Below are 24,979 nucleotides of genomic sequence, written 5' to 3' on the forward strand. Positions count from 1 at the left end.
AAAGCAAGAAGCATTTAGTAAATCTGAAAAAGAGGATTAAACAAAGACTGCACTGATGCTGTTAGAAAGCCTTTTCTTTGTTCTGCTCCTGTCAGGTTTGCTTTGGGGGTTTGTGTTTAGTTTTCTCCTAGAGATATTCGGCTCTGGACAGCAGCTTGGCTTGTGAGAGCCCTGTGAGCTGGCAAAAAGGGTCTGGGAATGCTGCGGGCTCTTCTCGAGAGCTGCCTGAGGAAAAGGACCAGCACAGTTGGACCGCCCGGTGTCAGTAGCTGTGCGGCTGCCGGCGGCAGAGCCTCGCTGGCACACGGCTGCCGTGCGGGCCCGGCTCGGCGCCGGCCCTGGCCCCGTGTGGCGGCTCCTGCCGCTGCCCCGCCACGCTGGGCTCTGCCCGGGGCGAGCCGCCTGCGGGAGCCGGCTCCCCAGACCAGATGCGGCTGCTCCAACACGTGTCTTCGACGTTGTTCCGTGGCTTTGGTATAAAGAGAAAGGATTCGGCTGCCGCGTTCGGGGCAGCGTGTGCTTTAGCGCGGGCTGGGAGCGGGCTGCACTCGCGCTGTCACAGAACGCTCAGCGTGCAGTGGAGCGGGGCAGAGGCGGCTCCGAGTTAGGCCCGGCGTCTCAGAGAGGATGTGACAGAAGATGTGGGGGAAAGCTACGGAAACAGTGGAGGATGCGGAGGAAATGCTTACTGAGGAGAGCTTCAAGGCCGCGGCCCTGGCTCAGGGGAGCGTGTGCAGCAGAAGGCTGGCACAGCAGTGAGGCGGCTCCGGAGCAGGTGCCAGGTGAGGTGAGCACAGAGCGGCCCTTCCCCGGCTGCGACCGGCGCTGTGGGGCCGTGCCTGGAGCAGAGACCCTTCCCCGCCCCGTCCCCCGACCCTTCCCCGGCTGTGGCGGGCGGGTCCGGCCGTGGCGCAGCGGGACCTGCGGGGTCGGTGGCGGCCGCGGGGCGGCGCTGTGGGGCGGGGCGGGGCTGTCCCCGCACCGCCCCCGCCCGGGCCTGGTCCCGGTCCCGTCCTCGTTCTCGTTCCCGGTCCCATTCCCGTTCTCGTTCCTGGTCCCGGTCCCGTTCTCGTTCTCGGGCCCATTCCCGTTCTCGTTCCCGGTCCCGGTCCCGTTCTCGTTCCCGGGCCCATTCCCGTTCTCGTTCCTGGTTCCGGTCCCGTTCTCGGGCCCATTCCCGTTCTCGTTCCCGGTCCCGGTCCCGTCCTCGTTCTCGGGCCCATTCCCGTTGTCGTTCCCGGTCCCGGGCCGTCCCCGCAGCCCAGGATCGGGGACCGATTCCCCGTCGCTCGGGCTCTCGCGCCGTCACCGCCAGCGACGCTGCCGCCACCCGTCCCGGCTCCCGCCTCGGCGCGGGGCGTTGCTCCCCCTGCCCGGGGCTGTTGGCCCCACGCGTGGCTCCTGTCGCCGCCGGGTGCCCTCGTGTGCTGCGTGTGCAGATGGGCGGGACGCGGACACAGCGCCTTGTGCGGCTCCAGCAGCTGTGAAAGGCCTGGCAGGACAGCAGGGACCTCTCGCCCTGGGCAGCAAACCGTGTGCTCCTCCTCCAGAAACGCAGCCCTGCGGCCAGCCTTGAGAAGGCTTCACAGGAGAAAAGAAAAAAAAATTGAGATGTGTGTGTCGCGGGTGGTTAATGATGTCACCTGGGCGAGCTCAGCTCCCTGAAGAACGCGACCACCCGCAGCTGTGGCACGGGCTCACTGCCAGCACGCCACAACTGTCAGCTGCCAGGGCCTGGGAACGAGGAGCTGCATCTCGTGAGGGGAGCTAAACGGGTATTGCTCTGAAAGGTTTTGGAAAGAAACAAGCGTGGTGTTTTGCAGGTTTTGCTCTCAGATGTGTGGGGCCAGAAGGCCCCTCCAGAGGTGCCCCCAGCCAGCCCAGCTCTGGCCCTGCAGCTGCCCGTGCCTCCTCACACAGGTGCCAGGGCAGGGCTGCACACACCGCTGTGGCCAGCTTGCACCAAAGCAAGAATTTACTGAACTGCAAAGAACCAACTTGTACAAGGCACCCTGAGCGTTCGCACAGCCCTCGAGCGGCTGCTGTGGTGGCACAGCCAATGACTCCTGCAGCCAAGCAGGCGGTGGCCAGCCCCCTGCAGCCTCTGTGACATTCCCAGGGAGCAGAGAGGCAAGAGGTGAGAGGAAGGCACCTGCTGAACCCCTGCTGGTCCCCAGAGGGAAGGGGAGGGGTGGCTGGGTGCATCCAGAGCCATGGCAGCCCCAGCTCAGGCCCAGCATGCACACAGCTGAGCACGGGGTGCCCCATGGCATGGCAGCTCCTCTCAGGGAAAAGCCAATTAATCCCAGTTTGGTGTGAGTGGCTGGGTTCCAACAGCCAGCAGAGCCCTGCTTTGCCCGCGCCAGAGTGAACACAGCTTGCGTTTGAAAAGAACTTTATTTAAAATCAGCGATGACACCACTTCCCCACCACAGCACACGAGTGTCCCAGCACAGGGTCCCTGTGCACGGCGGCCCCGGCTCACACCAGTGGTTCCACATGGAAATACAACGCGTACAGAAGATGTGCTCCTTCACGGCTAACAGGCAATTCATTAACCTCAACCCATTTTGTTTTCTGTTATTTCTACTGTAATCAGACTTAAAATTTGTCTTCTAAGAAACCTGGAGAAAAGAAATCTTCCTTTAGCAACTGCGTGCACCAGCAGAGCAACTCCCACCACCTTTGTCACCACGAAGACAGCAGAGCCATCAGCAGTCAGGGCCATCAGCAGGGAAATATGATCAATAGCAGCATTTTCCATGTGATCTCAAGTTACAGTCATCTACAGAAGAAGGAAGTGTGATCACCAGTAGGGAAGCAGTTAAATACTGAATCCATTGTTAAAAGAAATCGAGTTGAAGGCAGGTTTTACCTTAAATAGGATTAAATATATATTGCAAGACACACCACACTCTGCAGGGGCTGCACATACAGAAGCAGAACTGTGGGCAGGGAGGCAGCGCGTCCCCCCCCTCCACACCCAATATTCCCACACAACATTGTCAAATTTAAAACTATCACCACTTGTTGAAAGTTGTCCAAGAAGTATTTACAGCACAGGCACGGCCGGGCGAGGCGCGGGGAGCCGCAGGGCTGGGCACGGTGCTCCCGCAGTCCACGGAGCTCCGGCAGGGATCCTGCCAGAGCAGCTGCTGCCCGGCCGCGCCAGCTCTCAGCACCCACGAGCCCTACACAGACAAGCGTTTGGCGTGGACTGGGACAAAGCTACAGGCGGTGCCGTGGCGTGGGGACGGCGAGCACTGCCACATGCTGCAGTGGCCCGCCCTGCGCACACACGGAGGATGCAGGGAGGCTCCTCGGGAACATGCTGCACAGTCGGGCTCCAGCTCTACAGGAATCCTGGCTTCCAGCGTCAAGCGAAACCATTTCCAGCCACACAGCGAGGGTGACACGGGTCTGGGGCCGGTGTTTACAAGAGATGCCAGTTCCTACGGACCTACGTCGCGCACAGCTCCACGCGTTACAGAGAGCAGGCCGGATCTTCAGCGAATAAGTAGGTCCACCATTGTAGATCAACAACAGACTTTTATTGCTTTATACATGTGGTGCTGTTCAAGGCACTGTGGCACGGGCTAGAAAACTCGGAATGACTCGTGAAGGGACCTGGAATGCGACACGGCCGGTGCCGCGCAACGCTCCTCGGCAGCTGCGGCGGCGGCCGGGGCCGGCGGGCCATGGCCCGGGACCGGCCCCTCACATGCCCATCCGGATGCTCTGGATGATCTGGAAGATGGCTGCAAGAGAGCGGAGAGGGGAGCGCTCGCCGGGCAGCGCCAGCAGCGAGCTCGGCGGCCCCGAGCGCCGCCGGAGCCCGCAGGGGCACAGCTGGGCCCGCAGGGGCAGAACCGGGCAGAGCCAGGGCACAGCTGGGCCCGAGGGGCAGAACCGGGACAGTGACGGGGCAGTGCTGGGCCCGGAGGGGCAGAACCGGGCCCGCAGGGGCACAGCCGGGCCCGAGGGGCAGAACCGGGCAGAGCCAGGGCACAGCTGGGCCCGAGGGGCAGAACCGGGACAGTGACGGGGCAGTGCTGGGCCCGGAGGGGCAGAACCGGGCCCGCAGGGGCACAACCGGCCCCGAGGGGCAGAACCGGGACAGTGACGGGGCAGAGCCGGGCCCGCAGGGGCAGAGCCGGGCCCGGAGGGGCAGAGCCGGGCCCGCAGGGGCAGATCCGGGCAGAGCCAGGGCACAGCCGGGCCCAGAGGGGCAGATCCGGGCAGAGCCAGGGCACAGCCGGGCCCGCAGGGGCACAGCCGGGCCCAGAGGGGCAGAACCGGGCCCAGAGGGGCAGAGCCGGGCCCGCAGGGGCAGAGCCGGGCCCGCAGGGGCAGAACCGGGCCCGCAGGGGCAGATCCGGGCCCGCAGGGGCACAGCCGGGCCCGGCCGCCCGCGCGCGGGCGCTCACCTGATCCGCAGACCACGAAGATGAAGAGAGCCAACAGCCAGGGCCCGACCGACGCCTTCTCCTCCGGGGCCGTTCTCTGCGAGCACAGCACCACCGTCAGCGCAGCGCGGCCCGGCCACCCCCGCCACCCCGTGCCCGCCCGGCCCGGCCCCGCGCACCGAGGTCTTGGCGACGTTGCCTCGCTGGGTGATGTTCTTGCTGTGCTTCTCGTTGGCCATGCGGATGCGCTGCTTGGCCACCATGTCCGCGCTCGGCCCGGTCCGGCCCGGCCGCCGCTGCCGCGTCAGCACCGCGCGCGCGCCGCACGTCGGGAGCGCGCCGGGGGCGGGGCCCGCGCGCGCCAACCCGCGCTCGCGCCCCGGGCCCCGCCCCCTCCCCGGGAACGTGGCGCGCGCTGCGGCCGCTGCGCCGCCGCCGCCCCGGAACCGGAAACGCCGCTCCGCCCGCGCCCCAAGATGGCGCCGCCCACGCCGCTGCTCGCAGGTGCGTCGGGCCCGGGCGGCGTCGGGGTCGGGGTCGGTGCGCGGGAGGCGACAGCGAAGTTGGGGTGGCGTGGCCCCGGGGCTCCTCCGGGGCTCCTCCGGTGCCCGGCGGCGTCCGCCGCGCGTCCTCTCCCCAGCGTGCGCTGCCGCGGCGTGGCCGAGTCCGGCCCCGTCGCGGAGATCTCGACGGTGGCGCCCCCGGCGCCGGTCAGGGCTCGTCGGGCCCTGTGCTCGCTCGGCCCGGGGCCGGGGCGAGCAGCGGCAGCCCGGAGCAGGGCCCGGTCGCGCCTCCGCCCCGCAGCCTCCCGGCGCCGGCCCGCACCCGCTGCTCTGGGAAGCTCTCCTGGAAAGCCGGGTTCCTTTCGGTGTCTCACTGCTTGAACTGTCCCTGACATAAGGGACGTGTATTTTCCTTTCCTGCATTTGTAAGCTTCGAGCACGAGCCTGTTTCCCCTCGCTCGGGGCTGGGGGGCTGCAGTTGTTCGGGGCAGATTTTGGGCTGCTCGCTGCCGTCTGTTGTAAGTTGGGATCCTAATGGGGAGCGTGACGGGAGAGCTGAGAGAGAACGCGTTCCCGGCAGGGCTGCGCAGCTCGTGGGTCGATTTAAGGTGTGTTAAAATGCTCCCTTAGGGTCTCTCGGGGCTGAGGTGTGCACGAACCCTGTAGAGTTGTATTTGGGCGCGAGAAGAGCCGTTCTTGCGTGCGGCCGTGCCGAGGCCGTGGGTGCCGGGCCTGGGGCACATCCTGCACAGGCGGCTGGGCTGGGCTGGCAGCTCCAGGGCGTGCCCCGCTTCTGCCTCGGAATTTCCCTATAGCGAGTATGGCAAAGAGTGTGCCTGTCTCGGGGTTCACAAGTTAGAAAATCATCTCTCTGGGCACTCTCCTGCGTTTGAAACGCGTTGTTTGTTTCCTGTTGCAGTGCGAGGGTCCGAGGGGCTGTACATGGTGAACGGGCCCCCCAGCTTCACCGAGAGCACGGCGTTCCAAAGGTACTGCTGGCACTAGAGAAATTGCCTTCTGAAATTCGACTCTGGAATTGAAAAGTGTGTGCCATAAGTGAGTTCAGAAAAGGGACGGTTTGGAAGGCTTTGTGCTTGCTGAGCTCTGGCTGCCAGGTGGCAGTGCCTGAGCAGGGTAGCAGGCACTGCTCTGTGACACGGGGCTCCTCAGGAGCACAGCAGGAAACTTGCTCTGCTCGTTTTTGGTAAGAAAACCTTAACTGTGGTGCTGCTTGGGTACTCACATGCATTTCTTATTTCCTTAGGGATTCTGGAAAAAATTGCAAAGCTGTTGCTTTTAGCAAGGACGGCTCGCTCTTTGCCTGGTGCAATGGAGAAAAGTGGGTGCATTTTGTTATCTTAATGTTTAGCATGTATGAAATAAGTGGCATCAGTCATGCCTCATTTACTCTTGTCAGTGTAAAGGTGATTGCTGTTAATGCAAGTGTTTGCATGTACGCTTTAAATGGAGTTTATCAGATGAAACATTTCGTGTTCTTTGCCTGTTTACAATGCACCCATTCCCATGCAGTCTGGATATGCCTTCTTGGTTTGGTTGTTGTTTTATTCATGGCTCCCAGTACCTGGTCTCTGGGATTAATCTATTAGCAGAGTCCACAGAAAATAATGAGTCTATACACCTTGTGAACATCACAGGGTTCCTTTTTTATAGATCAGGTGCATTATAGAGTTCCCTCTCCTGTTTAGAGAACTATTTGTCTGTGTTGCAGACAAAAATATGTGTTATGTTTTGACCAGTGGTCACTTTTCTTGGTTTCTGTCATGCTTGGGTATCTGGTTTTAAAATGTGCTCTTGGAAAAATTTAGTAAAAACAAGAGGAGGGGTGGGGAAAGCTCTTCCTTCCAATTTTGTTACATTGGCCAAATTTGGGGCAGATCTAGAAGAGTCAAATATTTGAACAATTCTCTCAGCATTAATTAACTATTGCAAGCATGTTTTATTGAAGTAGCATCTTTTGGTTCCAGAGTCAATGTTGTTAATGTCACCAGAGCTGAGTTACTGCATTCCTTTGATCTCCCAAAGACAGTTTGCCTTGAATTCTCACCAAAGAATAATGTTCTGGCAACGTGGCAGGCCTATGCAAGTGAGTATTGTACCAGCTGGGGAAGCTTTGTGCCAGCTGGGAGGCTTTGTGCAGGTCTCAGTCCGTGTCTGTGGCCTCTGCAGTGCATTTGTTGGCTAAATGAGCAGTGCAGAAGGGTGCAGGAAGTTCTGTGGGCAGTCAGGAGCACAGTGGAGGAGGGAGGGATGCCGTTGTCAGAGCAGCAGTGGGGTGTTGGCCATGCTCACCCACGCTCTGTCAGAGTGCTCCCAGTTACTCTGTTAGCCAAGCTCGTGTTTCCTGAGCCTTGGGAAGTGGTCGTGGTGCAGTGTGCCCTGCAGGCTTGTGTTCCTGGCTAGGTGGGGGAGATGGTGTGCTGTCCTGGAGCAGTTGTGTCCTGCCCTGGGGCCCATGACTGGAGTGTTCTCCATGCCCAGAGCTTTATCCCCTCCTCTGCCTCCCTGGGGGGTTTGAGTTGCTGGTTCTGAGAGCTGCAGTTCTGTCCGAGCCACAGCCAGTGTACATGCTGCCTTGGGAGGGAGGAGCTGGACAAGGCTGGGCCCTGGGAGCTGGCCAGGCTGTGGGGAGACTGGGAACAGGGACAGGCTGTAGGATAAGAGAAGGCAGCACAAGCTGTCAGCTGTTCTGGGGCTGCTGCAAATCACTGGCAGCAGCAGGCAGGCTGTGCTAGCCTGGGGTAGCACAGGGTAAAGAGGAGAGTACAGACAGTTTAAAAGCAGCAGAACCATTCTGCATGGCTCGCAGAGAGAGCTGTGACTGTGATGGAATGGACAAAATCACCTCGCTCCCGTGAGAGCAAAACATTGGAGTGGAAAACGTGCCTCCATTGTTTGCTGTGAGGAAGGTTTTTGTTTCGGATTAAAAAGCTGTGCAGGTGTTGGTTGCAGCCTTGCAGTGGGGAGTAGAAACCTTACACCTCAGAATGTGAGTTCTTTCTGCAAACAGACTGAGGTTAATAGGTCCAGCAATCAGCATTCATGGCTTTGGTCCCTCAGGGGCAGAAGTTGCATGCTTGCAAGAAGTTCATGTAGAACCATGAGGTGGGATGTTGAGGTGAAGCAGATTTAAGCCTCAAATACCACTATGTTTTTTTGCAGCTGCTAAGGATGGCACAGCAGGGGTGCCCAACCTGCAGCTCCATGATCTGAGAACTGGAAAATGCTTAAAGTCTTTTGTGCAGAAAAAGCTGCAGAACTGGTAAATAAGCCTTCCAGATGCTAATTGTTTACAAAGAAATGTGGGTTTCAAAATCTGATCCAGGTAAATGGTGAATCCAGGTAAATCACACTAACACAAACTGTTAGTGTGGTGTTGGCTTTCAAAGCAGTGCCTGTGGCTAACTGAAAGCCAGAGTCTGTGCCTGTGTGTAGTTCACTGTAAATTCACTCCCACTTTGCACCACAGAGGAAAGCTGAGCAGACAGTAACTACATCCACTTGTATATTTTTGCTATGCAGATGTCATTTATCCACATAAAATGTATCATGTTTGAACTTACTGGGTTCACAATAGAGGGGAAAGACAATCCTGGGATGCTAATGATGAGCATCATTTTGTTTCTGATTTCTCCCTTAATGTGCAGGTGTCCTTGCTGGGCAGATGATGAAAGCATTTGTGCCAGAAATGTGAACAATGAAGTGCACTTCTTCGAAAACAACAACTTCAGTATGCAACTATTTCTCTACATTTCATCCCTTCTATAAACACTGCTTCTTTTGAAGCAGGGCTGGTTTTTTGAAGAGGGGTGGTTTTTGTTTTCAGGTTTTTCTTTGTTTCTTCATTTACTTGCCTTTTATTTTAAATACTGCCTACATTCTATTTCAGTTTGGAATTCAGAATCCTTATGCTTTAATGAAGTGTATTTTCACTTTCTTATTTATCTTTTCACTGACTGACATGATATGAAATGCATATGATCCTCAATTTAAAAGGCCTGATTCTGTATTGTTACTCATTTACTGAGATCCAGGAAGTTGTTTTGTAGAAAAAGTGATCTACGATTACTTCCTTGGGTTGTGCACATTCTGTCAATAGACTGCTAAAAATGGCTCATTAAAAAATTGATGGCAAAAATGAAATAGTGAAGCCTGAAGATTTTTACCACGGAGATTTACTGTTGGTGGTAGAATATCTGGAGTCAATAGATGTTGAAAAGGGAATAGGGAAGAAAAAAACAGAAAGATAAAAATTAATTAGAACAAAAAAGTAAAACAATTAAAGAAAACTGAGGGGAGAACAGCAGCATGTGGTTTTAGTTTTGCATTCTTTGTTTTGTTTTAAAGTTGATAGAAGAATTAGGGCTACGAGAGATTGAGTTTCCTGAGAAGTAGCCCTGCTGATGTTAAGCAAGCTGTGGGAAGCAGGGAATGTCAGCCTCAGCAGGACCTGCTGGCAGTGCACATTCCTGGCTGCAGTGGAGCCGTGGGGTGACGCTGTTCCCAGCAGTTGTTTGTGGGAAGGGGCAGTGCTGAGCCCTGAGCAGGCCTGTTGGGAAGAGTTATCCCATGGAGCTGAGAGGGGAGAGGCCCTGCCTCTGTGTAAGGGCACCTGGATGTGACCGAAGCCAGCACAGATAAGGCAAAGAATATCTGCTTCAAACACCAGCTGCATTCACCTTGGGTTCAGAGGCTGCCCTTGCTTTTTGAACTTTTAAATACTAAGTGCTGGGTTTCAGGCATAGGCTTGATTCAAGTTGGCTTTGTAGGTGAAATGGGAAAATAATGGTTGTTTGCCTAGAAAAAGAGATCTTTGTGATTGCCTTTACTGGTCTGTGTTATCCAGGATACAACCCCATGGAAGGATGTGGTTAGGACGTCCAGGTAACGTGGTTTGTCATTAACACCACACATCTGTGGCCTTTTTCTTGGCAGATACCATTGCAAACAAGCTGCATTTGCAGAAGGTCAGTGATTTCGTGTTGTCCCCAGGAGCACAGCCAACCAAGGTACTTCTGATTCAGCTTCCAATCTTATTTTTGGTTTTCTTATGAAAACCCCACTGTGATTTTAGTACAATGTACTGGTAGTAAATATGCCTTGTGCTGCCAAGGCTTTAACCTGCAGTGAAATCTCGTGTCTGTTTCAGGTTGCTGTTTATGTCCCAGGCAGCAAAGGTGCTCCGTCCTTTGTCAGGCTCTACCAGTACCCCAACTTTGGAGGCCCGCAGTCAGCACTAGCCAACAAAAGCTTTTTTAAAGCTGACAAGGTGACAATGCTATGGAACAAAAAAGGTACAGCAGCTGTGTACTGAGGCTTTTGAATTGTGCTCATTTTGGATTGACTTACTTTGTTTACTGTGTGGGGTTTGTGTTTAATTTGCGTATGTTGATAAATCTTGAGGGCAAGCTATTAATGCCTTGCTGAGGTGCATTTCTGCACAGCTTGGAGTGCTCAGCACTTATCCTGTGACTTTCATAATTTTTTGTATTGTACTGGAAAATATTCTATACGTGCTGGTAAATTTTTCAGTTGAATGACAAATTCCTACATAATTTTGCATTCTGTGTCGATAATATAATTGGACTGTAAACATAACAACAGTTCATGTGATGATATGATCTTAATCTGTAGAATTCTCTGTATGCATAGATATGGTAACTGTATGCATAGATATGTGGTGGTGAGGTGACAGGCCTCTGTGCTTTGTTGTTTGTTAGCAATGAGCAGTTTCAGAATGATTTTGTACAAGTCATTTTCCTTCAACCCACATAGTTTAGAATATAAGGAAGGTGTTGCATACATGTAGAAACCATGCTTGGGGACTGTGAGAGACAGCAAAGATTGTTGTCTCAAGACATTTTGGGGTGGGGGAAAGGGCAGGTTGGGCCTTGCCCTGATGAGACAATGCCCTGCTCTGCAGCACCACAGCTTTGGATAACAGATGTGCATATAGAAGATGTTGAAGAGATGTTTCAGTCAAAGATTGGTCAGGATGTTTGGTTTCTGACATAGTTTAATTTTTTTAAATTAAAACAAAATTTAAAAATTTAAAAGTTTAATTTTTTAGCTGCAAAGGATGTTTCACTTGCTTGTGATCTAATAGTAAATGCATAGACTGAGCTGAGGTTTTTCCACCTGAGAACCAAAGTCATTCAGTGATTATGTGTTAGCATTTAGGAAAAACCCAGTTCCAAAGGGAATGATACCAGCCCTGCTCCACAAGCACTCCTAGGGGAGCTGATTTTGCTTTGTCTGGTGCTGTGGTTCAGCAGCTTGCTGCACTCACTGTGTCTGTTGGCAGCCACGGCCGTGCTGGTGGTTGCCAGCACCGAGGTGGACAAGAGCGGCGCCTCGTACTACGGCGAGCAGACCCTGCACTACGTGGCGGCCAGCGGGGAGAGCGCCGTGGTGCAGCTGCGTGAGTACCCCGTGCTGCCCAGCAGCCCTGCCCCTGCCGCCCTGCTCACCCTCACTAGCTGATCCTCACAGCAAAGTCCTCGAAGCAAAAAATCCTTCACCTTGTTTTGGTTTGGTGTTATACCTCTGCAGGAAGGTGGTGGTTTTTTTTCCGGGTTGGTGTGGGTTTTTTTTTTTCAGTAGCTGAATTTTCTTACCTTGGATAGACTTAGCATCTTAATGTCAGTGGCAGAGAGCAAAGGCTTCCAGTTAAGACATAGTGATAGTTTGTTTGGGAAGGTGTTCAGGTACACAGGGAGGGAACTATGCTCGTTTGCTGAGAAAACACCTGGACAGTGGAGCCAGGTTGATGTCTGAGAATCCATGACAGGCAGGAATGTGTCACCAAACAGAATAGTCCTACCTGCACTTTAACACGTGCAAGATACTGCCCTCAATGAGCCAGGGCAGTGTGAGAGTGAAATGTTTTGAAGTGTGTTGGAAAATAAAACTCCTTTATTCTGTATTGTAATATTGAAAGTGTTTTAAGACATAAAAATGACATACTGGGGAGCAGCAGATAAATGCCCTTAATTCCCGTGACTAGCTTGAACTGGAAGTCCATGTCTTAACTTCCCCTGTGGGGATCTTTTTTCCTGCTCTCAAGCTCTTGCTGTTGTGTGCAAACATCTGGCCCGTTTGGGATTGTAGAGGGCAGTTTGTTGGGAGCACTGGGGATGGGGTGATGTGGACTACCTTTGCTGGAGGTGTACTGTGAATGTAACAGTGCTGACTGGGAACATTTCCAGTTTGTCTTCTGCTGCAAAGCTCGTGGACAAGTACTGTGCCCCATTTCCCCTTGACAGTAACTCCACTGGGGAAGGAGAATTTGGGTTATGACTCAGTATATAGAATCTCTTTGGGAGCAGTTTCTCAGCTGAAGAGCACTGCTTGTTTAACTACATACTTACTAAAATGTTCTTTATTTCTACTGTATCTATATTTAACAGGAAGTCTTTTCATTTAATTTAGCTATTCCTTTTCAAGGAAAAGCCCAAACTGATAAGCATTCCCTGTGGAGCTGGATCTTTTTTGAGGTGCAGTTTTGAAGCTTTTCTCCACTCTGGCATTTGCAGAGGGCTTTTCATTTTTGACTGAGATGTGGTGCTGCTGCAGGCTCTGGCAGAGCTCTGAAGCCTGCATGGAGCTGCCCTCATCTGTCCAGCTGCTGCTGTCACCAAATGTCATTTTCTGTCACCTCTGTAGCTGAGCTGTATTGGGTTAATGTCACTGAAAAGGGGAACACACCGTGTGATTATACATCCTTGTTTCTAAAGATGAGACTTCACAGTGACAACAGGCATGAACCATTTAACTCAGTTTGAACATTTTGGGTCAACTCTGGATTTAAGGATTCAGTAATGCACTTGGCATTTATATGAACTGCGATGATGAAAAGTTATAATGTGGTTTGTATTTACCTCTGGGTATTTTACCTGAGTTTTCATCACTAATTCATTATTCTTCAGTATCTCCTAATGTTCCAGCCCTCAAAATAACTTCTAACAGTACCAAGTTTTGATTATTACATGTAAAGCCATTTTTGTGTGCTCACTCACATTAAAATCTGACTTACAAAATATTGTGCATGGGCATGGTCCAAAGATAACTCGAGTTACTATTTATTACCTCTGCAAAGCTGAATTACGCAATATTTCTTAGATTAAAAGAAGAGAAACTATTATCCAGCTGGTATAAAAGTCCTGTTTTCGCAGGTTTCCAGTGAGACAGTTTGAGAAGGTCTTGAGGTCATACTTGAGGAAAAAAAAAAAAACGGAATTTTTTTACATGTCAAGCTTTGCTTACTGTTAAAGTGTTGGTGCTGGCCCTACAGAGGTAATTTGGAATGATTGCAGTTATTGTTGCAAACTGTAACTAAAGTTATCAGAAGATACAAGGTTGTTTTTCCCTCTGTCGTTAGCAGAATTAATTTTCACTGTCAATAATTAGAATACAGCACCTTAGCAAAGCATGAAGAGTCACGATGGATTTTATTTTGGCTTGCTCTGAAAAAAACGCAATCTCCCAACAGCTGCATGTTTTTCATTTTCCTTTAGCAAAAAGTGGCCCTATTTACGATGTTGCCTGGAGCCCCAATTCTGTCGAGTTCTGTGCTGTGTATGGTTTCATGCCTGCCAAAGCCACGGTTTTTAACCTGAAATGCGACCCTGTGTTTGATTTTGGCACCGGGCCCCGCAATGCTGCCTACTATAGCCCCCACGGACACATCCTGGTGCTGGCAGGGTTTGGAAACCTCAGGGGACAGATGGAAGTGTGGGACGTTAAAAACTACAGACTCATTTCCAAGCCCGTGGCCTCGGATTCCACATACTTCGCTTGGTGTCCCGACGGGGAGCACATCGTGACGGCCACGTGCGCTCCCCGGCTGCGCGTCGGCAACGGCTACAAGATCTGGCACTACACGGGCTCCGTGCTGCACTCCTACGAGGTCCCGTGTGACGAGGAGATGTGGCAGGTGTTCTGGCAGCCCTTCCTGGACGGGGTGTTCCCGGAGAGAGCCGTGAAGTACCAGGCAGTGCCCAGCGAGCTGCCCCGCGCTGAGCCCAGGCCTGCGCAGGCGTACAGACCTCCTGCCCTGAGGAACAGGCCCGTGACGAGCTCCAAGCTTGTGAGTAGCAGTGTCCTGTGGGAACTGACCGCTGGTCTCATGTCTCCTTGCAGCTTGGCCTCACGCATGTGTGGGGTTTTGAGGAGGAGCATGAGAAGAGTAACCAGGTTGGCAGCACTGTGGGGGTTTGGAGGGGTTTCGGTGACCTTCTCTGGCACTTTGCTCACAGTTTGCAAGCATGTATGCTAGAAAGCTCTCATCTCTTTGGCCCAAATACTGTCCTTTCACAAAGCATTTTTAAACTTTTGTAATGCTCTGTGCAACGTGCACTGAAACACTAAACTCCAAGTGTGGCTTGCAGTGAAATTGAGTGCTCTGGTTAGGACAGAAGCCTCTGATCTGGGTGACTTGACTTGCCAGTTCTGAACCCAGGCAGCCTGGGGCTTGAGTGGCCTCCCAACAGCCATTCTTTCTTGTTTTTTTTTTTTTTTTTTTGTTTGTTTGTTTGGTTTTTTGTTTTTTTTTTTTTTTTTTTTTTTTTTTTTAATAAGGTAAATGTACTTATTAGAAAGACATTGGATCATTAGCAAGTCAGCTGCAGCTTAAACACATTTCAGTACAGTGATCTGCTTGTACAATTAGTTTCTTTCTGCAAGTTTCCAAAGTAGGCTGAGTAGCAACTAATTCCATGTAACAGCTGCACCCTTAATGTTTGAGTCCCAGAGAGCTTTGATTTTGAGCCTGGTGCTTTTTCAGGAGACTCAGCCTGCAAGCAGTCTGTTAGCCATACTGAGGGCTGCTCTCACAGACCATCCCTGAGCAGAGGGAGTAGGGAAAAGAGGCAGTAAAATAATTCTGCTTACTTATTTGGGCAAAATGTCACATGCATTAAAAAAATACAGTGCCACAGTTGAGAGTTATCTTAAAAACACCAAACAGCCCCCTTTCTCAGCCCCCACTGCCTCCCAAGAGCCCCCCATCTCCCCTGCCAGCACTCAGCCTTCCTCTCTGGTCATCAGGAGTTTGGGTTAGAAAGCTGTCAGCAACAGCAAAATGCCATGCTTCAGTCATTTTGTGCTAGGTTATTCCTCTTGGATTTTATTTCCTTCCTGAGATAGAAAACTTAATGATTTTGTTTTCTTACTGGAAATCTATGAAATCATTAGGGCACACAGGGTAGTCCCATGCAAACTTGAGTGGATGAGTTTGAAACCCTTTTTACCCTTCTTAGGTTGTTCCAAGGAATGCATACTTTTTCCCCCACTTCCTTTCTTTCTTTTTTCTTTCTGGTTCATATTTGCATATGATTTTGTCTTAGGTAGATTTTGGGGTTTCTGTGCCAACATGGAATATGGGGTTTTAACCATTTTGCATATCCTGCAGCATGAGGATGAGCCACCCCAGAACATGAAACCCCAGCTGGGAGGCATTGATAAGCCACTGTCTAAAACAGCTCTCAAAAATCAGAGGAAACATGAAGCAAAGAAAGCAGCTAAACAGGTACTGCAAAAGTCGTTCTTACGAGGATCACGTTAATTAGTTAATTTGTTAATTAGCTTCCCCAAAGGGCAGTGGTCAGTCTCAGCAGCAGCTTGTGCAGCAGTGTGGGAAGGGCAGCAGGGTTTAACCAGAGGACAGCAGGTACAGGAGGGAGATTCAAAGGTAACAGCTTTGCTGAGCTGCTGCAAATGTTAGCCAAAATCAGCGTGGAGACAAAGTGATTCTGATGTGCTGCAGAATGCATTTTGGTTTTAGGTAGGAGGTAAGAACAGGTGGGTGCTTGGTGTTCCCAGCAGGTCGAGGCTGAGGTGTGTTTTTAGGGCAGGCCAGAGACAGCCTGTCTATCACTTCTGGACTTACTATTCATTGTCTAGGTAGATAAAAGTCAGCTTTTGGTATTAGCCTTCCAATTTCTACAAACCTCTGAAGCAATATTTTCTTTAAATGCTATTTTTAAAAAATTCTAGCACTGGTTTTGAGCCCTTTTTTTTTGCTTCAGAGACAGTGACCCAAGTGTGCTTTGTAAAATACTTGTGTATGTGTTTGTCATATCACCCTAAAACTGATGTTTCCCTGTGCTATGTGTGGTTGGGATCTTGAGGAAGTAGAAATTAAACAAGAAACAGCATGTGAGCTGTTCCAGATAAGCCTTTGTCCATGGAAGGCAGATCAATGGATAATGCAGTACCTCAGAGCAAGTCATGCCCAGATTTTGGAATACACCAGTAAAATGGGGAAAGAAGGAATATTAAATGGATCCTCTAAAGTGATTAAAGACATTTTTCATTCTCTTTGTAATCAAAGGTGTTTTCTAGATTGTGTTTATGTGTCTACAGGAGGCCAAAGCTGATGCACACCAAGGCCCTGCCCAGGTCAAAACCCCACAGAATGCCCTGCAGAACACTGTGCCAGTCGTGACCACGGGAGATCCTGAAGTGGACAAGAAGATAAAGAATTTGAAAAAGGTGTGAAGAGATTCTTTTTCTAACAGACAGTATTCCTCCAAGGGCTGGTCTGCCAGACCTAGTGCAAGTGTAAGGTGAGCCGAGTGCAGGAGGATGCAGGTACCTTCACGGGAACGTCCCAGATTTGTACCCACCTCCCTTTGCCCTCCCAGCCTGTGCAGCAGTGGAGGCCACCGTGTGCCAGGGTTCCTGAGGGTCCATCAGAGGTGGCAGCACAGGGAGGAGTTTTTAAAGCTGACCCTCAGGCCCTGGCCAGGAATGCTGTGGAGGTGCAGCCAGTCCCCAGCTGAGGGTCAGGGTGCACGGGCAGGTGTTGGTGCTCAGCCAGGAGCTCCGTGCATGCTGTGGGTGCTGGGACCTGCATCTGCCAAGGGCACAGCGCCCTGTGCTTTGCCTTGTGGCATGAGTGCAGAGTTCACTGCCAGTCTTGAGAATTCTTGCGTTAAATAATTCCAGAATAGAAATTGTTAAGTTCTGGCTAGAGAATCGTTCCCGTTTCTCTTGGCTGCCTCCTGCTGCTCATAGTCTCTGGATTAACTTCCCAGGCTTTTTGAGGAAAATGTGTGGGGAAGAGGGATGGTGATGGAGTAATTTCCGATTTTGGATCTAGCCCTTCAGCGAGACAATGCCTGGTGTTTGTTTCAGAGATGAAGTACTGCTGTTCCTAGGTTCTGTTCTTGAAAGAACTGTTCTTGAAAGAAATGTCTGTTATGGGTGGGAAATTCTGGGTGAAGCATCTGGAGATGCTTAAGGCATTGTGCCTTCCATAGAGACCTGCCTCCAGGCACATCAGGCACATCAGCAACTTCTAAGACTTTTTTCTGTTCTTGTTTCACCAATATTTTTTGTTTGTTTGTTTGTTTTCAGAAACTAAAGGCAATTGAGCAGCTGAAAGAACAGGCAGCTGCTGGCAAACAGCTGGAGAAGAATCAGGTACTATTGAGATCTGTGCAGTTTATTCCAGGTTTATTTTATAATAAGCTACATCTATGACATTTTCTGCTCTAGGTGGAGAAGATTCAGAAAGAAGCTGCTCTCCTTAAGGAACTGGAAGACCTAGAACTTGGTGTTTAAATTTTCCTCGAGCTCCAGTGTGGTGCTAACACAAAGTTCATGCAAAATGTAGTTTGTTAAACATGTCAGCTAATGACTAAGGTTTCAAAACCTTTGCCTTTAAAAAAGAGTTTTCCTAAAGATCCGTGCACATGAGGCTGTAAGCAAGTGATGAGTATCCATCAGCCAGTTCTGCTGCTGTTCCAACGAGAAATGTACTCCTTTTCTGATAACATACTGCCTAAATCAGACTGTTTTTCCTTATTTGGGTGGGAGAAGGGAAGGCGATAAAGACACTTGATAGCTTTATTATATTTAAAAAGAGAAGCGATCTTTGTGCCACGACGGGCTGCCGATGACAATAAAGCGCATTTACTAACAGCGAGCTGTGCGAGCGGAGTGTGACCGCCAGGGGGCGCGCCGGGGCGGGGCTGCGGCCATGGCCCCGCCCCCGCCGTGCGCGTGACCTTGGCGCGGCGGCGCGCGCGGTGCCTCGGCGGCGGCGGCGGCGAGATGCGAGCGGCGGGGCTGCGGCGGCTGCTGCTGCTGCTGCTGGCGGGGCTGGCGGCGGCACCGGGCGGCGGCGGCGCCGCGGCGGCGGAGCAGGGCGGGCTGCCGGCGAAGAAGCTGCGCATGGCTTACGCCACCGGGCCGCTGCTCAAGTTTCAGATCTGGTGAGGGGCGCCCGCCAAGATGGCGGCGGCCAAAATGGCGGCGTCCGCCGGGCCGTCGCCTCTCCCTCCCTGCTTCGTTTTTCTTCCCTTCCTTTCCCTCAGCGCTGCGGCGGCCTCGCTCGCTCTTGTCCGTGGAGGAGCCTCCTCCAGGGCCAGGGGCCGCCGCGCCCCAGGCGACCTGTCGGGGCGCCCGGCGCTGTTGGAGCGTGGGAGGCGGCACCGGGCCGCGGGCGGCGGCTCTTTCAGTGGGCCCCGCTCTACGGCCACCCGCTGTAAAATCGCACTTTTCGGGCCCTTTAATGCCGTGTATGACGTTGTGCCGGTGCGGGCCTAACGTTTGGGAGGAATCGATGTCTTAGGAATGGCTGTAATTTTGTGTTTTGGTGCAGGGCCCGTACTGCAGTCGGTGCGCTCGGGCACCTTTGCACCATTCCGGCGGTGTTGCCGATGGTGTCAGCAGCTCCGAGCAGGGTTGAGGCAGCCCTGGCGCATGGAGCCTGTTGGCGGGGAGAAAAAAATTCAACAGGGCCGGAGCTCTCGTCACTACGGTTCCCGGCCCTCGGGGTGGGCAGGGCCGGGTGGCGGTCGGAGCAGAGCCGGGGCGGGCCCTGCGGCTCCCTGAGGCACCGCAGGAGCGCTCAGGGGAGGGTGCTGGGTTCGGGGTCTTCGGCGATTTACCGCAGTTTTGTAGAGGCGGCTGCTGAAAGGCGAGGCAGAGGACCGCTCGGGAATATCGAACTCCTGCAGTTCCCGTGTGGTGCTGACATAGAGATGGCTGAGAGCGACATTGCCTGTTTGCACAGTCCCAGAGAGGGATTCAGACGGCTCTGGGTGAAGACTTTTTTTTTTTTTTTTTTTTTTTTTTTTTTGCACAGAGCATCGGATTGCTTACATTGACTTCCTAAATGAATCCTAATTTAACGGATTTTTCCAGGGAAAGTGAGTGATTTGATGCTTAGTGGGTATTTCCAGACCTCTGTGTCTGTGCTGGAATGTGGAGCAAATCAGTGTCACAGCCAGGGCTTACCTGTTGGGATTTGTGATGTGTAATTTCACTGCAGATCAGGTTTTTCCTGTGCCATAAAAAACGTGAGTTCTATTTTAGCTGGACGGGGGTATGAAGAGGGTGAGTGCTGCCGGGCAGCGGCTGTGCCGTGCAGCCCTGGAGCTGTGGTGACAGTGCTGTCTGTGTTCAGTGTCTCCTGAGGCTACAGGCGGGTGTTTGAGGAGTACATGCGGGTCATCAGCCAGCGGTACCCAGACATCCGAATCGAAGGAGAGAACTACCTTCCTCAACCTATCTATAGGTGAGTGTGTCGCCTCTGTCTGCCTGCTGTCCGGTGCTAAACACGTGCATTTACACTGAAATAATACTGGAAATGTCAACTTAAGGGCATTTTCTATTGCAATTGCATACAAGGACGCTTGTATGATTTTCTTGTATGTGATCTTCTGCCTTCCAGGTAGCTGCCTTAGTTTTCCGTACAAGTGTCACTATCTGGCTATCTGTATAATGAGGCCTGTCATATCCTACCTAAAATAAATTACGTAACTTTTTTTTGAAACAGTGAATTTTCCCAGCTTTTCTTCATGCTGTATCTGGACATAAATTCAATTTGTTGCTCAGGCTTATGCACTTAATGACAAATCCCTGTAACGGGTTAAGGACACAGAGGAAGGGAAAGTTCAGTGTTAACATCTGAATCAGGGGAGAGCTCCCCTCAGGTTGGGGGCTGCTGGAGTGGCCTTTGCTGCAGCTGTGGGGGGAAAGCCCAAAGAAATTCAGAAAAAGGCAAAATAGTGTTATTCCTGTTACTTAAAGCAACGTGCCCACGCTGGAGAGTGATGCCATAGTTACTGGGTGGCTCCTGGAACACTCGTTGGCCCGATTTCTGGCAGGGTTGTGGTGGTGGGAGGCTGTGGGGAGCTGTACATCACTGGGAAATGTTCCACAGGAAGTGGTGCCTGTCAGTCAAACATGTCTGTAATATGGAACAGCTTTAGAAACTGAATCTGTTATCCAGTTCAGGCATATATAAGTTAAAAGCAAAGTCCCATTTGAAGTCTGCTGAGGAGCAGAAGAATCTGTGGTTTACAGGAAGGTGTCATTTTGGCTGCTGTGCAAAAGCAGGGCCTTAGTGGGGGTGTTACGTGTGTTGTTTTTTTTTGTTTTGTTGGTTTGATTTGGTTTGGTTTTTTTTTACAGTGAGATAAACCTTGGAAAGTTTCATACTTCTCCTGAAATACTTGATTGTACGCTGTCAAAATTCTAGTGAGGTGAATTACTGTTATGTATGGTGAAGTAGGAACTGAACCTTTCAGTCACTGGTCTGTGTTGTCTCCAACAGGCACATAGCATCCTTCCTGTCTGTCTTTAAACTAGTATTAATTGGCTTAATCATCGTTGGCAAGGACCCGTTTGCTTTCTTTGGCATGCAAGCTCCAAGCATCTGGCAGTGGGGCCAGGAAAACAAGGTAAAGGACATACTTCTTTGGGTCTGAAAAAACAGCTTCAGCGTTACTTCATGAGGTGCTCTGTGAGTCCCTCAGTTCTGACTGATTTACCTTTCATGTGCTGCAACCTTATGGTAGAATAATTCTTACCAGTTGTGCTTTATGCTTTTGACAAACCCATGTGTGCTTCTCTGATCTCTTTCCAAGCTGCTGCTACTACAGAGGGGCAGCTGAGGTTAATGTGCTGACAAAGATGATAAGAGAATTCTTTATTTTTTAGGGCTCAAGAAGAGCATTTCAAGCCAGTACTGTTGATGTTAAAATTAGTTTCCCTTTTCTGTTGTCTCATAACGGTTTTGCAGTTGATGCTTCCATCAGACTCCTGATAGATTAGGCAGCAATTAGAAGGGTGTTAGAAGAATGAAGTTGAAATGTTGTGGGTGTTTTTGGAGAGCAGACTGGCATGACATTGTGGGAGAATATCCCCATGAGTCAATACTGATGATGCCAGTAGATTCAGGATGTTGTACTGTGATTTAGAGTAACCTTGTTCCAGATTTATTCCACTAAAGTAATTTACAGACCTCCATGCTGAGGTGCCCAGTGCCCTGGGTCTTTCACTGGCCAGTTTGCATGCCCAGAAGCTGTAATATTTCCAGTTGAATTAAATGGGCCAACTCTGTGGCTGGCTGCGGTGTGTAGCTGCTGTCCTGTGCCACGTTCTGTGGTGTTGCAGTGACTTGTGTGAGTGTGCCTGTGAACAGGAAAAGGAAATTAGAGAGGTGCTGGCGGTGAGGGAGGAGCTGTACTGCTGAGGATGCTGTCCTTTCCTTAGTCACCCACGCGCAGAGAAGATTCCAGATGAAGAGCTTGGCAGCGTGCAAGAGGGTCGGTGGCTCCTGTGCACGTGACTTGCCTTGCTCTGCTGTTTGTGCTGGGCCCTTGGCTCTGTGATCTGGACATTGCTGTGACAGTGACAGGCTGTGTCTGGGAGCAGTTGAGTTCCATGTCACACTGCCGGCCCCGCTGCAGCTGGCTGTGCTGGGTCCAGAGGTGTGCGGAGGCTGCGAGTTGGGTGGGGCTGCAGCTGGTTTGGTGCTTTTCTGGGGAAGGCAGGATGCACAGTCTGTGTAAAAGGAGGAAGGGGAGGTGTCTGTAGATGGGAACATTCCTTGAGCAATCACAGAGGGAGTTCAGAGGCACCTGTAAACAACAGCAGGTGTGCCTGACGTGGCTGAGGTCTGTGTGGATCTTTGTTCTCTTCCAGGTGTACGCCTGCATGATGGTCTTCTTCCTGAGCAACATGATTGAGAACCAGTGTATGTCCACTGGGGCTTTTGAAATCACTTTGAATGGTGAGCTGAGACTTTGTTTGAAGAATGTCACCTATACAGACACATGTCAGAGCTGTGGAGTGGGGAGAATGAGGGATGGTGTCAGGAAATTGATGTCCCAAATGTGATATGTGGAAATTGCCATCCATTTGGATCTTCAGATGTTGTCTATCAGAATAGATGAAAATCATAGAAGTCTTATAAAGCAATTTATACAGATGTCAGATATTCTAGAACAGCTCTGTAAAAACTTACTCAGAGGGATATTTGGTGCCTTGGAATAACTGTTATATTCTTTCTTTGTGTGTGATGTGCATTAAATAAGAAAACATTAGCTATGGGCATGTACTGTCCAATCAGATGCTTTTCCTGTCTGTTCTGCAGCATGCTTTAGCTTTGGAATCCTAAAGAATCCATTACTATTACCAGATTGTCTGTAGTGATGGACAACAGTACTGATTTTTCAGCACTTCTAAATGGAAGCATTAGACACTCTGCTGTCCTAGTTGGGCTGGGGTTCAGCATAGCCAGAGGTTGGAAGCATTGTTGATTCGGATGTTTTCCTCAACATAGATCAGTGCCAACTCACACAGCTTCCTAGAGCTTCTCAATTCCATGTTTACACCAGCTGTGCCTGTTTCCTGATGCTCGCAGTGTAACGGTGCTTCTCTCCAACGTGTGTTCTGCACTAGATGTCCCAGTGTGGTCTAAGCTGGAGTCTGGCCACCTCCCTTCCATGCAGCAGCTTGTACAGATCCTTGATAACGAGATGAAGCTCAATGTGCACATGGAGTCAATGCCCCATCATCGATCATAGCCCCATTGATCAGCACTGAAACTTCTCGTAAGTCTCCTCCAGTCACCAGTGCGTGTGCCCAGGTAAGACGGGCACACTGGAGACTGGATTTTAGGGTTGTGTGTTGGTTCAGTTAAATGTTTCTGATGTTAAACTGCCACATGTGGTGTCACAGAGGCTGTTTGGGTGGGAGGTTTCGGGATGTGGCTCATTCTGCCTGTCTCAGAGCAGGAAGCTGGCATTCCATGAGGCAGGAGAACGTGTTACAGCAGGCAGAAGGCCTAATGCCAATGAAGTGTGTGGTGCAGAGATCAGAAGCATTGCTTTTGTGCATTGGAACAGCCTCTGTCCAGGGGCTAAGGTCTCCCTGGCTTTAACTCAGTTGAATTCCAGAGCCTTGGGGAACAGGATGCTGTCTGTTCCTTGCTTAACCCTGGAGAGCAGAATACTGTCATGCTCTGGTGTACTGCCCTGCTCCTCTGCAAAAGCTCCACAGCTTTTAGTAGCAAAGAGTTCACATCCTGTAGGTATTTTATGACAAACCACTTCCACATCCCCGTGTCACCTGTGGCTTTCAAAACACATAGCTTAGGAGTCCCCATCTTGGGGCAGGCTCAGTGCAGGTGTGCAGCAGGCTCAGTGCAGGTGTGCAGCAGGCTGTTTCAGTGCAGGTGTGCAGCAGGCTCAGTGCAGGTGTGCAGCAGGCTGTTTCAGTGCAGGTGTGCAGCAGGCTCAGTGCAGGTGTGCAGCAGGCTGTTTCAGTGCAGGTGTGCAGCAGGCTCAGTGCAGGTGTGCAGCAGGCTGTTTCAGTGCAGGTGTGCAGCAGGCTCAGTGCAGGTGTGCAGCAGGCTGTTTCAGTGCAGGTGTGCAGCAGGCTCAGTGCAGGTGTGCAGCAGGCTGTTTCAGTGCAGGTGTGCAGCAGGCTCAGTGCAGGTGTGCAGCAGGCTGTTTCAGTGCAGGTGTGCAGCAGGCTGTTTCAGTGCAGGTGTGCAGCAGGCTCAGTGCAGGTGTGCAGCAGGCTCAGTGCAGGTGTGCAGCAGGCTGTTTCAGTGCAGGTGTGCAGCAGGCTCAGTGCAGGTGTGCAGCAGGCTGTTTCAGTGCAGGTGTGCAGCAGGCTCAGTGCAGGTGTGCAGCAGGCTCAGTGCAGGTGTGCAGCAGGCTGTTTCAGTGCAGGTGTGCTCTGTGGTGCAGGGGTGTTGCTGGCTGTAACCCAGGTGTCTCTCCACAGGCGTTGGGTGGTGGTTCCCGGGCCGCGTGGTGCAGACCCATGAAGGCCTGCACTGAAGACAGCCGCTGTTGGTGCAGGCTGGATGCCTCTCTTGCAGCCACGTTGTGCCTCCTGGACAAACACTCAATGAGCCCTGTTTCAGTGCTGGCCAGTCCACACTGCACAGCCATGAGTGCAATAATACTGTATAGTTTTTTTAAGACTTCATTCGACCAGTTCATAGATCAGCAATGCAGGCATTACTAATGGTAACTTATTTTATATTCATGTTTCACACTATGGCAGATTGAGTTGATACCTAATTTTTCCTTGGAAAAAGAGAAGTTTGTTTAATCTGTTGTATTTTATATGAATTTATGTTCTTTTTGTAGTTTAAAATGAAGTTATAGGAGTGTCTGATATTGTCCTAAACTGTTGAGTAATTGATAGCTGTCTATCAAATCTCTTTAATGTGGTTAAAACAGGTTTGTATATTTTTCAAAATCTATGGCAGAGTCGAACAGTGCATTATATACTGAATTATATAAGCAAAATTATATGCAGAATTATTACATCACTTGGTGACTTCAGTGAAAATTAAGATCAGCTGCTCTTTAATCATGTGGGCCAGCTCCAGCAATTCTTCCTTGGCCATTTGAGAGATGAGCTGGGCCTTCCTGCTGTCCTGAATGGAACCCAAAAACATTAATTGAAATAAAGAGTTCCCATTTCCTGTGTGAAGTACCTTGTTTGTCAGCGATGGACATTCTTGGAACTGCAATTGAAAAGCTGCATAAAAAGCCAACTTTCCAAAGTTACTGACCTTGTATTTGTCATGTGTAAGCCCCCAAGAACCTCCAGTGTGGGATGGGGCACATGGGGCTTGGGTCGTATCCTTCAGGCACCTCCCACAGTTGAGGTGTGGCCTCCCTGGGGGAAGCTGGCCAGGTGAACCCCTAGTTTCAAAGGCAGCTCTGAGAGGCTGACTGCAGCACCACGGGCCTCTAAACACCCACTGACTGCTACTGCTCTGTGTTTGCA

At 51.3% G+C, this 24,979-nt stretch overlaps 3 protein-coding genes across 5 annotated transcripts; 2 read left to right on the forward strand and 1 right to left on the reverse strand.

Annotated features, from left to right (window-relative positions):
- Positions 1–3,529: 3,529 nt before the first annotated feature.
- On the reverse strand, positions 3,530–4,748 carry SERP1 (stress associated endoplasmic reticulum protein 1). The gene is made up of 3 exons (XM_053986020.1): positions 4,586–4,748; positions 4,428–4,503; positions 3,530–3,758 (listed from the first exon to the last, which is right to left on the reverse strand). Exons 1-3 carry the CDS (start codon positions 4,667–4,669, stop codon positions 3,718–3,720), a joined length of 201 nt encoding a protein of 66 aa, XP_053841995.1. The 5' UTR covers positions 4,670–4,748; the 3' UTR covers positions 3,530–3,717.
- Positions 4,749–4,825: 77 nt separating this feature from the next.
- EIF2A (eukaryotic translation initiation factor 2A) lies at positions 4,826–17,854 on the forward strand. 2 transcript variants are annotated; one of them, XM_053986018.1, is made up of 14 exons: positions 4,826–4,910; positions 5,829–5,898; positions 6,174–6,248; positions 6,895–7,013; positions 8,090–8,189; positions 8,575–8,657; positions 9,863–9,936; positions 10,077–10,221; positions 11,232–11,348; positions 13,444–14,015; positions 15,339–15,455; positions 16,292–16,420; positions 17,288–17,353; positions 17,429–17,854. In XM_053986018.1, exons 1-14 carry the CDS (start codon positions 4,883–4,885, stop codon positions 17,492–17,494), a joined length of 1,761 nt encoding a protein of 586 aa, XP_053841993.1. In that variant the 5' UTR covers positions 4,826–4,882; the 3' UTR covers positions 17,495–17,854. The 2 variants fall into 2 exon arrangements, with proteins under 2 accessions (XP_053841993.1, XP_053841994.1); XM_053986019.1 differs by lacking the exon at positions 4,826–4,910 and adding an exon at positions 5,196–5,517.
- Positions 17,855–17,986: 132 nt separating this feature from the next.
- Positions 17,987–24,679, forward strand: SELENOT (selenoprotein T). Of its 2 annotated transcripts, none has more exons than XR_008438564.1 (6): positions 17,987–18,147; positions 19,344–19,454; positions 20,496–20,622; positions 21,869–21,956; positions 22,628–22,814; positions 23,960–24,679. XR_008438564.1 is itself a non-coding variant. In XM_053986061.1 (6 exons), exons 1-5 carry the CDS (start codon positions 17,987–17,989, stop codon positions 22,750–22,752), a joined length of 612 nt encoding a protein of 203 aa, XP_053842036.1. In that variant the 3' UTR covers positions 22,753–22,779; positions 23,960–24,679. The 2 variants fall into 2 exon arrangements, 1 of the variants encoding a protein (XP_053842036.1); XM_053986061.1 differs by having other exon boundaries at positions 22,628–22,779.
- The last annotated feature ends 300 nt before the right edge of the window (positions 24,680–24,979 follow it).

Source organism: Vidua macroura, chromosome 10 (genome assembly GCF_024509145.1).
Source record: "Vidua macroura isolate BioBank_ID:100142 chromosome 10, ASM2450914v1, whole genome shotgun sequence".
NCBI classification, from domain to species: domain Eukaryota; kingdom Metazoa; phylum Chordata; class Aves; order Passeriformes; family Viduidae; genus Vidua; species Vidua macroura.

What these genes read in the sequence shown, in the direction of transcription:
- EIF2A (XM_053986018.1), top strand. Translation starts at nt 4,883, where the DNA reads ATGGCGCCGCCCACGCCGCTGCTCGCAG. An exon ending in CAGGAGCACAGCCAACCAAG is followed by an intron (nt 9,937 to 10,076) that starts GTACTTCTGATT and finishes TGTCTGTTTCAG; the next exon opens with GTTGCTGTTTATGTCCCAGG. An exon ending in AATGCTATGGAACAAAAAAG is followed by an intron (nt 10,222 to 11,231) that starts GTACAGCAGCTG and finishes GTCTGTTGGCAG; the next exon opens with CCACGGCCGTGCTGGTGGTT.
- SERP1 (XM_053986020.1), bottom strand. Translation starts at nt 4,669, where the DNA reads ATGGTGGCCAAGCAGCGCATCCGCATGGCCAACGAGAAGCACAGCAAG. An exon ending in GCAACGTCGCCAAGACCTCG is followed by an intron (nt 4,504 to 4,585) that starts GTGCGCGGGGCC and finishes CTGTGCTCGCAG; the next exon opens with AGAACGGCCCCGGAGGAGAA. An exon ending in CTTCGTGGTCTGCGGATCAG is followed by an intron (nt 3,759 to 4,427) that starts GTGAGCGCCCGC and finishes GCTCTCTTGCAG; the next exon opens with CCATCTTCCAGATCATCCAG.